At 36.0% G+C, this 16,703-nt stretch overlaps 1 protein-coding gene across 2 annotated transcripts in view; it reads left to right on the top strand.

The window, feature by feature from the left end:
* APP (amyloid beta precursor protein) overlaps positions 1-16,703 on the top strand; it is a 114,437-nt gene that overhangs the window by 27,161 nt on the left and 70,573 nt on the right. For both annotated transcript variants that reach the window (XM_081327414.1, XM_081327413.1), the window contains exon 2: positions 3,844-4,011. In XM_081327414.1, the coding sequence (XP_081183540.1) occupies positions 3,844-4,011 (168 nt within the window). The remainder of the gene's footprint in view (positions 1-3,843; positions 4,012-16,703) is intronic.

The raw sequence follows: 16,703 nt of genomic DNA, 5'->3' as shown, positions 1-16,703 counted from the left end.
AGAAAGTCAACCTTTATCATTTTGCTTATTTTTAATGTACTTTATAGTTAATATACTGCTTGGGGAAATTGGTATGTAACTTATTTATGCTGAAAACCGAAGCAGGTAGGAATGAGGCTATTAAACTCATTGGCAATTACTTTCAAGTAAACATCACAAAATTACACATTTTAGATGGAAGTATAACAATTATAAGGGTACATACTTCTCAATTTGGATGTTAATAATCAAATAATCATTGATTTGACAGCTAAATGGTTACTTGTTATAACGGCAGTATTATTTTTCTTTTTGATAATTTTTTTTCTTTTGATAAATTATTAAAACAAGTCTTGAACATACAATGGCTCTTTCATAGCACTAAGAACTGGCTGGAATGTCCTAATTTAAGTATTCAGTATAGTTAGTATTCCACATTAGTTATCAGTTGTGTTAAGTTAAATGTTGGCTGTCATGTATTACCTAGATGGAATTGTTGGATATTTTAAGTTGTGCAGAAAAGGTGTAAAACATAATACTGATTAATGTGCAAATATTTCCTTTTGTGACTCTTATATTCCAGTTAGTTTTCTGTATTTACAATTAGTGATAACCAATGACACTGTAACATGGGAGTTTTAATGTAATCACAGCATGAAACCGCATTTCACTATCAGCATTTCTATGTCATGCAGAAAACCACATTAGCTGCTCTCTTTAAAGAAGGCCTAACTCTGTAAATTAATAGAAATGTTTTCTCATGGCCATATATCACTCTCTAGTTTATATGCTGAACTTGCTATTCTCTTATTCTGAATGGATTGTAGATATAAGCATTTTTTCTTATTATATTTTTAATAATAGTTTGGCAGTCATTCTCTTATTTGATTTCTCTGTCAAACCACATAAGTAGATATCCTGAATTAGTTGTATTTAATCACATGTGTCCTTGTATATTTGGTGTTTACTGGAATTTAATCTTTGATATGATGTATGTATAAGAAAACAGTGATATCAGGTATATTAGTGCCTTCCACTAATACGTAATTAATTATCACTCATTAACTGTGTATATGAGATAAAAAGTTATGTCAGGTTTTTCATTTTTAAAATCAAAGTGATGTTTTAATATCTGTTCTGTGCATTTTTGACATAGATCCAAATTAATAGTATGTGGGAAAGGCCTTGAGGAAGGAGGGGAGGAGATTCTGCTTAGGCAACAATCAGACAAAAGGGGGAGGAGCCTGAACTTGCTTAACTGTCAGAGAAAAAAGCTTAGAAAGGGCCTGCCCCTAAATATTTACACTGATAAAAGAGATAGTTGGAGATTTATACTTTCAGTCTTTCAATGTTCTGTTAATGTAGCCGTTCAATAAAGTAGAATTAGCTCACCTAGTCATACTTCCTGTTTGGTTTATCTGGAGGACTGACAAGAACTAATCATACAAATCTATTATTTTCAATGTATTGCTGTATTAATGGATACAAGACAAAGCATGACTTGTTGCGGGGGTGGGGGCGAGTGTCTTCTGAATGTTTCAAGCTACAATCTGAATGAGCTTCAGTCAGTAGAGCTACCAGTGATGTAGTAAGGGCAATGGAGACCAAAATATCTAAAATATATCAAGGTAGGCATGTCAAACTGCTGGCCCACGGGCCAGATGCATCATACTAAAACTGTGCCCACCCCATTGCCAGCAAGGGGGAAAAAGTCGCAATACGTCATGCGACATCGCATGACGTCGCATGTTTGACATGCCTGCTCTAAGGGGTATTTTGTAGCTGCTTTTAAAATATTAGGAATTTGAGATAGCATAGGGATAATATTAAAGTAGTCTGATTATTCTTTGTTTTATCTATCTATATTATATCATATTTCTATAGCTGCCTATCAAACTAAATGTGGGCAGCTTACAATCAACAATTAAAACAATATCGCAAGTATTAAAATACTTTAAAAAATAGGTATTAACAAGATAATTCAAATAAGATTGTGGGAGAATTCTAATCTAAATACAATACAAGGATTGCATAGACTTTCCAAGACATAACAGGGACGGAGTTAACCTCGCCTCTGGGTTCAGTTTTAGAGAAAGAAATCTTAACAAATAAAATTGCAGATGTATGTGTACTAACTATTTGGGGCATGCAGACATATTTGTGCACTGACAGTTTTATTGTTAATAATATGCACACACGTGTATAATTAGATACAGTGTAGAATAAATTTACATATTATAGAAATTGTTTCCAATCAATAATTACTTTTTTATGACAGAGCAATTTAATATAGGCCCTCCATGCACACTGCAGTCTTTTGGGATGGTGTAGTAGTTAATCAAAGAAAGATGTTTATGTACATTAAACACTTCCCTTTTTTGATGTCCCATTTCATTGTTTTCATATGGCATGTGTTTAGCATATGCATAGGTCATTCTTTCTCAGCGATGGGACTCCCAACTGTAGAACAGCTTAGCCCCAGCTATTTATCCCTGTGTAAATAAATATGGTTCTTTAGGAAAGAATTTAGAGATGCTTAAACATACTTTTTGTTTTATTTTCTGTACAATATCCAAAAAGGCAGAAAGATTGTTTGCATTTCCTGACTTAATGTAACAATTTTAAAACAAGGTTGTTAGCAGAGAAAGACTTTTCTACCCTTCATTAGTTGCTAGAATGCCCTTTCCCACAAATTCTATAACATCGGAACATAGTGTTCATGTTTGGAGAGCCAATTTGATTCTGTTTATATAAACATGTTTTCTTTTACTAAGTTATAAATGGATGAACTTTTATAATATTCCCAGGACTCCTGAAGGTTTCCTGACAGGATAAGATACAGTGTAAAAATAAAAACAAAAACAACAAAATGCTTCCTTTTAAATGCTTGAAGGTATTATATACTGGACATCTTGGGAGTAATCAATCTTTTAAGAAGATTAAAGAATTTGATAAAGGTCTAAGTGTCATGGATCAATTCTGATTAAGCAAATTGATGTGGAACCAGAATTAAAAAAATAACATTTTAAAATGTGATATTAATTTGGATAATTGATAAATGATATGTAAACAAAAATACAAAAAATGGACTTGATGTGAAGTAGAAGTGCTTTTTGTATTTTGATTTTTGAAAACAAAACACATTTTTGATTCACAGTGTAAAATAATAATGAAAGGCACATTGAAAGAAATTATAAGGAAAGTAGGCTATAAAAGTTTGCTTTTCATATGTATACTGCAGTTTGATTCCAGTCAAGTATTAATGAAATTTATGTTTTTCCTGCCCTTCTGCCAGTAAACATACCATTTGAAATATTTTAAAGATGCAATTACAAAACCAATTACAGCCTGGTGGTTTTTTCCACACTACATGCTTAATCAAACAATAAACAAACTATAAGGATACTACTGTTGGTGTACCCTTATCAACTAGATAAACAATATGCTTGTGTGCCCTTATCAACTAGAGCAGGCAAATAGTAATAGTCTGGAGGTTATGAGGTTATATTTTAACTCCCTATATACAAAGGGAATAATATTTTTTCTTTGCGTTTTAAACAAAGAACACTGAATGTTTCAGTTATGTGGAAGTGCTGTTTGGTGTGAACCCACAGCTTCTTTTTCTCAAGTCTAATAATCTAGCTTCCTCTGCTGTGTAAATTATACTAGGAAATTATCTTTACAATGTAACTCGGAAGGTGGATAATATGCTTCACAGCAAATACACTCCACAATTAACAAACAATCTGAAATTTGCTCTTGCTTGAAATCCCTTAATAATGTGAATTTTATACCCTACCAATTGTGTTCTTAAGATTGTGATTGAAAAAAAATAATAATAATATTATCTGTATCTGCTTCCAGGTGCCTACTGATGGAAATGCTGGTCTGTTGGCAGAGCCTCAAGTAGCCATGTTTTGTGACAAATTGAATATGCATATGAATGTTCAAAATGGAAAATGGGAATCTGATCCTTCTGGAACTAAGAGCTGCATCGCGACAAAAGAAGGGATTTTACAGTATTGCCAGCAAGTAAGTTTCTTTTTTAACATGCACTTTTAAAAACATTTTTAGTATTGGATACCAAGTCTTCCTCCAGCTTTTAAAGTGAAATATTCTGAAATCTTGTCTCAGAATAAGATTTGACGCTAATGGTATTCGTGTCTCTTCTAAAGATTTCTTTCTTCTTTAATCTCGTTTCCACATTATGTCCTGAATCACTAAGGGACAGGGAGAAAACATTTCTCATTATTATAATAGATGCAGCATGTCCTCGGTTTCTCTGTGCGAACAGTTGATTGGCTTTCTGCAAAACTTAAGTTTGATAGAAAAGATAAAAGAAAAAGTGAATTATTGTCACATATGTATCTGTGATGCTTGGTTATGGCATTGAAACAGCCACTTTCAAACAAGAGCAGGTATTTTGTCATATGAAATGGAATATAAATAGCTGTTTGGCTTATTAGAATGTTAAAATGATTCCCCTTAAGAATAATTCTGATATTCAGATCATTGTTTTAACATGGCTTTTGTCATAACATACATCCAGACTCTTGATTATATGAAGCAGTCAAAGTATTTGATGAATGCTTCTTAAAAGTAAAGCTGGAAAACAGCAAGATGTTTCCAGCCTTGCCCAATAGGCAGAATGGGAGTTGAGTATGTTACTATTGACTTCAAAATTCACATAGCTTAATCCTTTCCCTTTCCATGCCCAAATCATCTTATAAATACAGATGATGCCGGAGATGTGGCATAGTTTAAAGGCCTGCTTAGAACTCGTCAGAGATAAACTGTCTTTAATTGATGCAGTATTGGCTGGAAAAAGAAATACAGTGTTATCTTTTGTTGCAGATCAATCTGTGATTCATTTTTGTTTCATTCCTTCTGATCTCTTTTCTCCTTTTTTGGGTGTGGGTGTGTGTGTGTGTGGAGAAGACACTCAAGAGGCCAAGTATACTGGAAATCTAAAAAAATGTTGTGTGTTCCATTTTAAAGCAAAATGATATGTCAAATAGTGAAAATGGATAAATTTAGAAAGCATCAGTATGGTTATTTTGCAGAGCAGTCTCCAATTTGGTGACTTAGAAGTAAGTTAGACCTTTCAACCGATATCTGATTATTCCGGGGGCCTATGGCACCTAGAATGATATGTTAAACCCTACTTTATTATTAATTTAGCAAGTTGATTCTGCCAAACAAAATTTATACTGCAGATTAGTACAAGCCTTCATATTTCCTGTTTGTCAGAAGCTATAAAAGCTAGAACAACAAAGCTGAGTTTAACTTCAGGAGAAAAAAAAGTCTGCTCTTTATTATCAGCAGAAAAATCCCTAACTTTACATGACACTATATTGTCTGTTGAGAGATTAACTTAACTTTCTAATATGGATAAACTATTCTAATATAAGTTACAGCTTTATTGGATAGAGTTAGAAATGTTGGAACAGACTACTTTTTTTCTTTCTGGTAAGCAGGGTCACATGACAGTGAGTGTGTTATAGTGTAAAATGGCTCTAAAATTAATCCCTGGGTTCCCAAATTGAATAGACATTCCAGTATTATTAATAGCCACACAGTTGCAAATAATGGGAATTTGGTAAACAATAGAAGTATAATGCAATTTCTGGTTAAATATTTAAAAGCAAGCTTCTCTTTACTATCAGAGTAGAAAAAGCAGAGGAAGACAGCTTTTGGGGTTGGGAGTCATACAACATCTGTGGGCAGGTGTAGGTAGGTGTCAGAGGTCACTTTATATGTTTGGAAAGTGAGGGATTTTCAGGATTTTCTTTCAATTGTTTTAGATCTTACAATACACTTGTCAGGTATTCCCACGAGGAATTAATAAGGAGCAGTAGGATCCAGTTAAAGGGGACCATTATATTAATATAGAACAAGCATTTTCCATGGCCATTAGGAGAACGGCCAAACATTTTTTAACTCAGAAAAGTCCAGAGATTAAATTTTGAATATCAGCCTCTATCAGGTTTTGACTTCTGGGCAGCACAGTGGCAAGTACTCCATGGTTTGTGGCCTCATTATTGCTGGAGAACTTACAAACAAGCCAGTTTCTAAACCGGGATTATGTGTCTGGAGAGCCAAGATTTGCAGTTAAGCCCAGTGTGAAGTCTGATAGCTCCATACTTAGAGATGGAAGAAACTCCTATCAGTTTCAGCAATTAGGATCAGAAGCAATTCTGAGAGTCGTAGAAAGTGGACGTACGCACAGCCTCACTACCTAAATCATTTTTATTCTCAGGAAGTTCAGTGATACAATGCATACATGAAGGTCAATACATACATATAATATTATCCATAAATTATATGTAAATATACATACGTTATAATTATATACATTATACATGTACTATACATGACCAGAGTAGATTGAGTGGGGTCAGGCTGGAGATATTTAGAACTGTTTGTAAACATAACCTCAATTGTAGTGGTAGAAACTCTTTCTTCAAAAATCTCTGGAGGAGGTCTGAATAATAAAAAGTTGAAGTGTGTATATATTGATAATATATTTATAAAAATATACTGCATTTTGTATACAGATTATCTAATGTATGAATATGTACACATTATGTATACAATACATACATGAAGATCAATATATACATATATTATACATAAAGTATACATACATAATTATATTATGCATTATACATACATGTTACATTATACATATATTATACATTCATAAATAATTATACATACATTGTTGCATTCTAATACTTCATTTATAACCATGGGGAAAAATGGATCATTAGTGTTATTATTAATTCTAAATACGCACAGAGGAGGAACAAAGCAATTTAAGAAAAAAACAAAAAGTATGAGTATTTAAATAAACTAATAATAAAATATTAATTGAAAAGATAAATTTATACAGTACGCTGTGTTTCCTCCTCCTTTACCAAAAACAATTTATATAATTTTAATCGAGGGTCTTCCCAATGTTTCATTTGAAATTTTGAGCCATATAATAGGAACTAAACCTGTGTAGTAGGTTTGTATACTTCTGCCCATTCCTAAAATAGCTGACACAATGTCATGGACAAACATAATTAAAAAATAATAATAAAATTGGGTTGTGCATATGACCTGGAGATTTAAAGGGAGAAACCACATTAAGAGTCCCAGACCTCATTAGTATCAACTTTATACAGCCAGATGGTGAAGGAGTTATAGGCACATGCTGTGTTGCACACCTGTGTATTCCAGGGTATTGCTTTCCAGTCAAATTGAAAACAAAGCACATCCTTTCATTTTATTCATTGTATGATCAATGTATTTCCATAATATAAGCAAGGTATTAACATAATACAAACATTGGCCCATTAGAACTGATTACAACTAAAAGCGAAATGTTGAAAATTAATGCTGAAAAACAAAATATTGAATAGTATATTTGTATGTGTTCAGACCACTTCTATAACTTCTGTGCATTTTATTACCGATGGTTATAATTAACATTGTACACAGGAGAGCACTGTATGACTAATGGGAACTGTTTAAAGCACCATAAACTCAACAAATTACTTGGTAGTATTGTGTTAATTACTGTTACAGAGCGAGCTATGTTTGATGTTAATCCTACTGTTCAAAGCTGTGTTAGCTGCTAGTAAAAGCCATGAGGAAGAGTTCAGAAGTATTGGTTTCTATGTTCATTAGTGTAACTTGCTTTGTTAGCTAGAATTTAGTTATTAACGGCTTAATTTAAGATAGTAAGGGACGCAGTGGCTTAGTGGGTTAGGACGCTGAGCCTGTCGATCAGAAGATCGACAGTTTGGCGGGTCGAATCCCAAGTGCCGCGTAACAGAGTGAGCGCCTGTTACTCGTCCCAGCTTCTGCCAACCTAGCAGTTCAAAAGCACGTAAAAATGGAAGTAGAAAAATAGAGACCACTACGGTGGGAAGGTAACAGTGTTCCGTGCGCCCTTGGCGTCTAGTCATGCCGGCCACATGACCATGGAGACGTCCTCGGACAAGCGCTTGGTCTTTGGCTTTGAAACAGAGATGAGCACCGGCCCCTAGAGTCGGAAACAACTAGCACGCATGTGCGGGGGAACCTTTACCTTTACCTAATTTAAGATAGAAGAGAAGATATCCAATTTCTGCCTCACGGTCAGGCTGGAATAAGCAGTAGGCTGGGAAAGTGAAAATGCGAGGCTTGTTGAAGAGTCCTTGATTTATACTTTTTATCCACTGGTAATGTATTGTTGATAGAGGTTAGTTAATCTTCTCTCTTCTATGCATTTCTAATCAGACTATATGACATCTTTGGGGATTTCTGAGAACATCCTCTGCCAATAATCTAAATTTAGTAGATTATAATCCCGAAATAAAAAGTCACACTGCAGACTGGATGGGATATATGATCCTATTCTCTGGAGAAAGCAAAATAGGGGAAGATTCTTTTAGAACGGAAGTTCAACAATAACCGGATGAATTTACATGATTACATATTGTCAATAATCCCAGTGAAGCAAATATGACCAAGAAATATATGGAAATCCACCGGCAAAATAACCCTGCTGTATTCTGTTGCTTTTATTAACGGAAAATGTTCAGAAGTTGGAGGCATTTAATTATACTGAAACGTTAAACATGTATCTAAGTGCTATTGGCTACATTCAGCTGTAGTCATTTTTTACAATTTTGATTCATATTTCAGCTTGCATTAATACATCTGTTGTATATTTATAATCTTAAAATTTATGTGTCTAATTGGGAGCTTAAAATTTGCACTGTTTTATGATATATGTGCACATAGTAACATTCTGAAATCATTACAGCCTCTTCATTTCATGGACTTGCAAGAGAGCCAGTTTGCCTTAGTCATAAGGTCACTTTGGGCCAGTCCAACTCACCTCACAGGGTTGTTGTTATGGGGAAAATAGGAAGAAGAAGGTGGAATTAAAAAAACTAATTAAATAAATACAGTTCTATTAAGTTAATGTTACGATTTCAGTTTCTGAAATACAGTATTCTAGGTGTAACATTAATTTAGTTTCTATAACAGTACAATTCGAAATAATCCCCAATAAGAATAGCTGCGGAGTAAATCTTATTTTTTTCTTAAAAACTTTCTGAAAAATCCACCATATTTTTATCCAAAAGGCTTTAACATTTTTACATGTCCACCATATATGATAATAAGTTGCCTCTTCACTACCACATCTCCAACACTTAGGTGGTTGATTTGGATACATACATGCTCTGAGATATTTTTGATGTATGGCATTGTTATCTTTTTCATAGCTTGTGTTAGCCGTGCTGTAGAGAGTTGAGTGGCCAGACACTTTTTTGATAAAGTGGGTGTCCATTGGAAAATACATAGATGGCCTGTTTCTTTTTTCTGATGTCACTGGACAATAAAGATTTTGCTTCCTGAACAATATAGATTTTTGGCTCTAATCATGAAAATAACTTGTAATTTAATCTACCACATACCGTATTATAGAAAGTTTCTGTTTTTACACAATAACAGGGGTTGCTCGGGACAGGGGTTGCTCCTCTGTCCTAGTCCTATTAGATCTCTCAGCACCTTTTGATACCATCGACCATGGTATCCTACTGTGGCGCCTCAGGGGGTTGGGAGTGGGTGGCACTGTTTTACAGTGGTTCTCCTCCTACCTCCTGGGTCGTTTGCAGTCGGTGTTGACAGGGGGGCAGAGGTCGGCCTCGAGGCCTCTTGTTTGTGGAGTCCCTGGGGTCGGTCCTCTCACCCCTTCTGTTCAACATCTATATGAAGCCGCTGGGTGAGATCATTCGTGGTTTTGGGGTGGGGTATCATCAGTACGCTGATGATACCCAGCTTTTTATTTCCACCCCAAATCAACCCAGTGATGCCCTCGCTGTGATGTCCCGTTGCCTGGAGGCGGTGAGGGTCTGGATGGGGAGGAACAGGCTTCGTCTAAATCCCGACAAGACCGAGTGGCTGTGCATACCGGCATCTCGGGTTGTCCACTCTATTCCATCTTTAACTATAGGGGGTGAGGTGTTACCCCCCGTTGATAGGGCTCGCAACTTGGGTGCCCTCCTTGACTCACAGCTCTGTTTAGAAGATCATATAGGAGCTGTGACCAGGGGGGCTTTTTATGGTTTTTTTATTGCTTTTATGAAAACATATATTTAAACAAAAAAATACATATAAAAAACAAGACATAACATAAACAATACAATCAACAAAAATACAAAAAGAATACTTAACTTCCGTTATTCCTAATCTTTCTAATCATTTTCAGGTGACTTCCTCAAGTCCCCCCTATCTGCGTTTCATCGTAAATCATCATTAGCAATTTCTATTTCATAATTTTAAATCATATTTAATATCTATCTATATTAAATTTCTTATCATTTAACAATCATTGTTTCATATTATCCTTAAGGATAAGTGACCAGGGGGGCTTTTGCCCAGGTTCGTCTGGTGCGCCAGTTGCGGCCCTATTTAGACCAAAATGCCCTATGCACAGTCACTCATGCGCTCATGACCTCTCGGATAGACTACTGCAATGCTCTCTACATGGGGCTGCCCTTGAATACCACTCGGAGGCTCCAACTGGTGCAGAATACGGCCGCGCGAGTTGTGATGGGGGTCTCCCATACTCCCATGTAACACCTCTGCTCCGCGAGCTGCATTGGCTTCCAGTTGTCTTCCGGGTGAGATTCAAGGTGCTGGTGATGACCTATAAAGCCCTAAATGGCATGGGTCCAGATTATTTACAGGAGTACCTTTTGCCGGCGTTAACTTCCCATCGTCCTGTGCGCTCCCATAGAGAGGGCCTCCTCAGGGTGCCTTCGGTCAGGGAATGTCGACTGGCGGCCCCCAGGGGGAGAGCATTCTCTGTGGGCGCGCCTGCCCTTTGGAACCAGCTTCCTGTTGAGCTCCGGATGGCTCCCGACCTTTGCTCTTTTCGCCGCGACCTAAAGACTTGGTTATTTGAACTTGCCGGCCTGGACTGAGGGATTGGGGTTTTAGATTTTAAATTCCAAATTTTAAATTTTAGAACGTGTTTTATTGCTTGGGCTATTTGGTTTGATTTATTTTAATTTTTGTATATTATGTGCTGTATATTGTGTTTTAATTGCCCTGTACACCGCCCCGAGTCCTTTTGGAGAGGGGCGGTATATAAATCTAATTAAATAAAAATAAATAAATAAAAGGGTATGCAAATACATACAGGTATTTGGGGCTATATTGTGCCATTCCTTTCCATAAATCATAAACAAAACATTCCCTCCCTTTTTTGTTTTTGTTCTTGATTCTTTATTGCATAAATATACTGATGTGCAGTATGATCAAAAATATTAATGTAGATATTTTTCTCTTGCTATTCCAATGGAACAGATAAAGAATAACCTGACATCGACAAAAATAATTGCATAGGTATCTGTAATAGATGGAATATTGTGAAATATTGTGGTAGTGTGGATTAGTGCTTGAACCAAAACTATCTTATTTCAATCCTACATAGGAAATAATTTCCAGGTAGGAATAAATATGGTACTTTGGAGTTCTTAGTGCTCTCTGAGTTGGTAGTTTGTTTGCAGATGCTTTATTATGCAATTATGTAACAGTGCACCATATTGAAACAGAAAGATCAAAACCTAGAAAATTAAGATTGGAGTTTTCAAATAACCTATCTTTTGGTAAGATATAAGAAGAAGGCAAGAATACTGATTGAAAAGCATGAAACAAAGGTGAAATATAAAAATTAAGGTGAAACATGAAAATCACCTTAATTACTCGGCACAATATTTTATAAATTAACTTTATTTAGAAGGTAATATTGTAGCTTAGTGTTGAACTGTGAGGTCCTTGGTGCTCTCTGAGCTTGGTTGTTTTCTTGTAGATGTTTCATCACCAAACTAGATAACATCAGCAGCGCATAGTACACTGATAAATTTATTTCTCAAGCCTATGAGGTAAAAAGTGGGCTGAGAGAAGAATAATTTTTATTGTCCTGTTTAAGTAATAGAAGAATATATATATATATATATATATATATATATATATATATATATATATATATATATATATATATATATATATATATATATATATATGTGTGTGTGTGTGTGTGTGTGTGTGTGTGTGTGTGTGTGTGTGTGTGTTTCTAAATTATTTCTAAATTATTCTAGATGTCTGTTCTAGTTGCAAAACACTACATAAGTACACTCTGCAGTGTAAAAAATACAGATTTTTTTAAAAGAAAAAAATGCCATTTTGATGGCTGTGGATAGCTACTCAAATCAAATAGCACATTTATATGTTAATGACATATTAAATATTACAGCTCTTTAAACTATTCAGAGGAACGCTTCACTCCTGAGAATGCCTTTCCAGATTGCTCTTTCAAGTATTAGTGATGAAGGCTTTCTGAAGACTCAATTCAATCAGTTTGAGGGCTTTCTGAGGTAGTTTGCATATGGATGCACAGAAGACTGTCTACCTGTCCAAATAGTTACACAGACTGATAAATATTACTTCAGTGTATTTCTGTTGAAATCTGATGTAGCTCTGTATATATTGCCATAGTCCTGAATGGGAGAAGAAGCTTTTGAATTACAGTTTGCCAATTACTTTGCATTTCTCTAAATTCCTTTGAGGTAGTTTATAAAATAACTTCTGTTCTGCAGGATCTTTATTTTCCAGTTCTTTGTGCATCAGGTTTGTAGAGAAGAGTGAAGAATTTAGAATTCCTGTATCTTTTTCGACTCTACTATACATTTTCAGTCTCTAGCTCTTTAGTGTCACTCTCTTCCTTTATCCAGATGTTAGAGATATTTATAAGCCTTAGCAAAAATCCAGGCCAGAGACACAAAATTTACTTCTCAGCATGAAAGCCCGCCCCCCAACCTCCCAGGTTAAAACTCTATGTGATTAATAGGCAACCGCTACTGGTAGCAGTGTGGGTTTAGCAATATCTTGGAAGGATATAGACAACAGAATGAGTAATAAAAGTATGCAGTTGCTAGGACAACATTTCCTTCTGTCCAGCTTCTGGCTAGCTGTTCTTGTATTGATTTAGCCTTTTGCCTCTGAAGCAGTTCTACAACTGTTGTGTTGCTACTTTGGTGAAGAAGTTTTAATAAAATTGCTGACAGACAAGGGATTCTTTCAAATGTGTCTCTGTTTCTGTAGGTGGGGTCTATGGGTGAGAACGTATACACATAAATATACCCCTTCCTTCCTTCCTTCCTTCCTTCCTTCCTTCCTTCCTTCCTTCCTTCCTTCCTTCCTCCCTCCCTCCCTCCCTCCCTCCCTCCCTCCCTCCCTCCCTCCCCAGCAGTGGGAAACAAAGCCCGATCTCATATATGCGGAATCTGCACCACCTGCCTCCCTCCCCATGCCTTCACTTTGCTAAATTGATCTAGAAGTGACGTTTACGGTAGCAGGCTGAGCATGCAGACAGGGGCATGGGGGGAGGTGGGTGGTACAGATTCCCCGTACGTGATACCGTGGTTCCCCCCCACTGCCAGATTTTCACTGCCATACTGTTAAACTTTCTTTAGCGTTTAATTGATGCAGAACGGGAAGGATCCGCATTCTGTATCAAGTAAACTTTAAAGAAAGTTATACAGTATAGCAGCGAAAATCTGGCAGTGGGGGGAAACCCCCCCTTTTTTTGAGATGCCAGACTAGCGTGCATTCATGTGCCTCCAATCCCCTTGCTTGCTGCAAAGCCAGATTTGAGCCCTGGGGTCGCTCCTTCCAGCCAATTTTGGAGCCGGTCCAAAAGCGAAGGGAATGGTTCCCACCACATACCTGATCACTGCGGGGCTTCGTTTCTAAAGACCCTCTGCACAGACTCCATAAAAACTGAGATCCAGGACTGAAAAAGCAGCAGTGGGAGCGAAGGGCTGTTCAAAGGAGAAGGAGAAAGTGGGAGAAGTCACTACCAAACAGGCAAAATGTGACAGATGTGGGGGCATGGTAGGCCTAGCTGCAAACCAGGGTGCGTGGGGAAGCTCCCCTAGCCTCCCCCTGCCCCACCTCATGTCTAGCAAGCAGACGGTGTGATGGAATGCGTGGCCAGCTGTGCAGTCTCTCAAGTAGGGCTAATTTTGGGGGGTAGGGCTTATATTAGGCCCAACCCCCAAAATTAAGCTAAGTCTTATTTCCGGGGTAGGTCTTATTTTTGAATAAACCACGGTATATGCATGCACAAATGTTTTTTAACTTTGTGAAGACTGAATCTGTGCATGACAATCAGAAGAATGTTGTTTCTCTGTACAAATTAAAAAATAACTAAGAACGACTGAAAAAACAAAAGAAGGATTGGTGAGGTAACTATGCCTTGCAAGGCATGTGGCAGCAGTCTAATTAAACAGCACAAAAGGTGACTATAAGCATCATTTGCAAAGTGTAATGTAACAAAAAATAAAGTCTATTGTGCATTGACTGGTTTACAAGAAGTGCATGAGAAAAGAGATAGGTTTGAATCATTAATGTTATACTAATATGGTTGAAGGTTGGTTGGGGAAGGTAGGAAGACTAGTATATGACTAGTATAAAACAAATATATTTGTTTATATAATGCAATTAGTTGTATATATCAGCGGCCCCCAACCTTTTAGGCACCAAGGACCGGTTTTATGGAGAGAGGTTTTTCCGTGGACCAGGGAGGAGGCGTGGTTTCATGTGGGCTTTGCTTGTTTGTGTGGACCAGTTTCTGGCATGTCGTGAACCGGTGCCAGTCCACTACAGGAGATTGGGGGCTCCCACTATCTATCACAGAATTAATGTATCAAAGAACAAACTTGATGGATATGAAGAAGAAAATTGAATGAGATCAAATTATGCATTAAAGATTAGATCTGCTAGAATAATTTTTGTATTTTGTATTTTGAAAAATGTTGATTAAAGGTGGCTAAGATGTGCAAATGCTAAGAAAAAATTAGTATTTGCAGGATCTGTTGCACTTAAAAGAAATCAAAATGGTTGTGTGTAAGCATCTTTGTTAAATGTAAGTATGAATCAGATATAAGGTGAAACATTAAAAATAAGACAAATATAATAAGAATTGATTATTTAAGTGTGCAGTGAAACAACTGAATGAATATGAATTCATTATCCATATGGTGAATGGATAGTGAATGAATATGGATTGAATACAAAAGTGAGTGATCAATATGAAACTATTAGTGTGTTGGTGAGGATTTAAACAGAGAAAATGAACAAGAACAATTAAAAATATGCAAAGCAAGAATATACAGGTAGAGGGGAGGAGGGAGACTGAAAATATTATAGCTGGATGGAGCTGATGTGATCATCATTGGCACTACTACTTTGAATTGCTATCGACGTGTTATGACATGTTATGAGAAAACTGCATTATATTATTGTAAACCACTTTGAGTGATTACGGGATATGTAAGTTTGAAAATTATATTCAAAATTATATTAAAATAAAATTATTTTTAATTTTAATTTTAAAATATTTGTATCGATCTTTCTGCTTATAAGGCTCATAGACTAAATTAGCATAAAATTATTTATGTATAACATAAATAAGTTGCTGGAAAATTGACCTAGCTCTTACATTTTATTAATTAATAAAATTTATATACCAATCATCTCACTATTGCAGTGACTGACTGTAGGTGGTTTACAACTAAAAACTATACAATCTATATAAAAAGAGACAAAGGTGAAAAGATAAAATAAAAAAGAAATTAAAAACAGAGTTTAAAAGATGGATGGAGCATCCTGTAGCCACCAAACATCCCCAGGCACCTTGCTAAGACACAGTTTATAGCTTATTTAACAAGCCATAATTGACTGAGTTCACATAATCGACTTTGCAAGCACTTTCAGTGCTTCATAGGAATATGTTGTCTTAGTTATGCTTTGATGAAATACTTCTTTGACATAGCACTCCACTTAGAGATTTGCATCTGAGCTTCTGTACTTCATCAAATCAGCCACTTCATTGATTTTCATCAGTCTTGTATGAAATACAAAGCTTTGTGAGACCCTAACATTACAATGTGTGCAAGCTGTTGTATAATATTCATAAATGCACATGCCAGCAAAATGACACTTCAGTGCGGATTAGAGTTTTGTATGGATAAGGATATGCCTGATGTTCAAGCTGGTTTTATAAAAGATGTAGCAAAATATATTATTGCTGATTCATGCTGTAAAATTGAGAAAGCCAAAGAATAACAAAAGTAATTATGTTCGTAATTGTTTATACAAAGCCCTTTAGTTATGTTGACCATGTCAAGTTATATAATATCTTTAAGAAAATAGGAATACCAGAACATTTCCCTTTTCTAAGCACACCTCTACAAGGAATGATACAAGGTTATGTATTCTCTTCTTATTTATTCAGCTTATATGCTGAATATATATTGAAGAGCTGGATTGCAAAAAAATGAACACAATTTTAAAACTGGAGGCAGAAACATCAATGACGTGCATTATGCTGATGACATTGTTCTGATAACTGAAAATACAAATGATCCGGATGCTCTAGTAATGAGAGTCAAGGAGCACAGTGAAAAAAGGAAACTAATATTAATAAGGTTGAATTAATGAACAGGTGCCTCAAGCAGCCATAGCACTGACAGTGAAAATGCTGAAATGGCTGATAGCTTCTGCCTTTTAGGATTAACTTATCAACTGCAAGAGAACCAGCAGTCAAGAAATACCTTGCAGACTAGGATGGGGAGGAACAGGCTTCAACTCAACCCGGACAAGACTGAATG

Source organism: Vipera berus, assembly GCF_964194415.1.
Source record: "Vipera berus genome assembly, chromosome: 4".
NCBI lineage: Eukaryota > Metazoa > Chordata > Lepidosauria > Squamata > Viperidae > Vipera > Vipera berus.
Note: the sequence above shows the minus strand (reverse complement) of the source record. Positions and strands in the feature narration are given on the sequence as shown.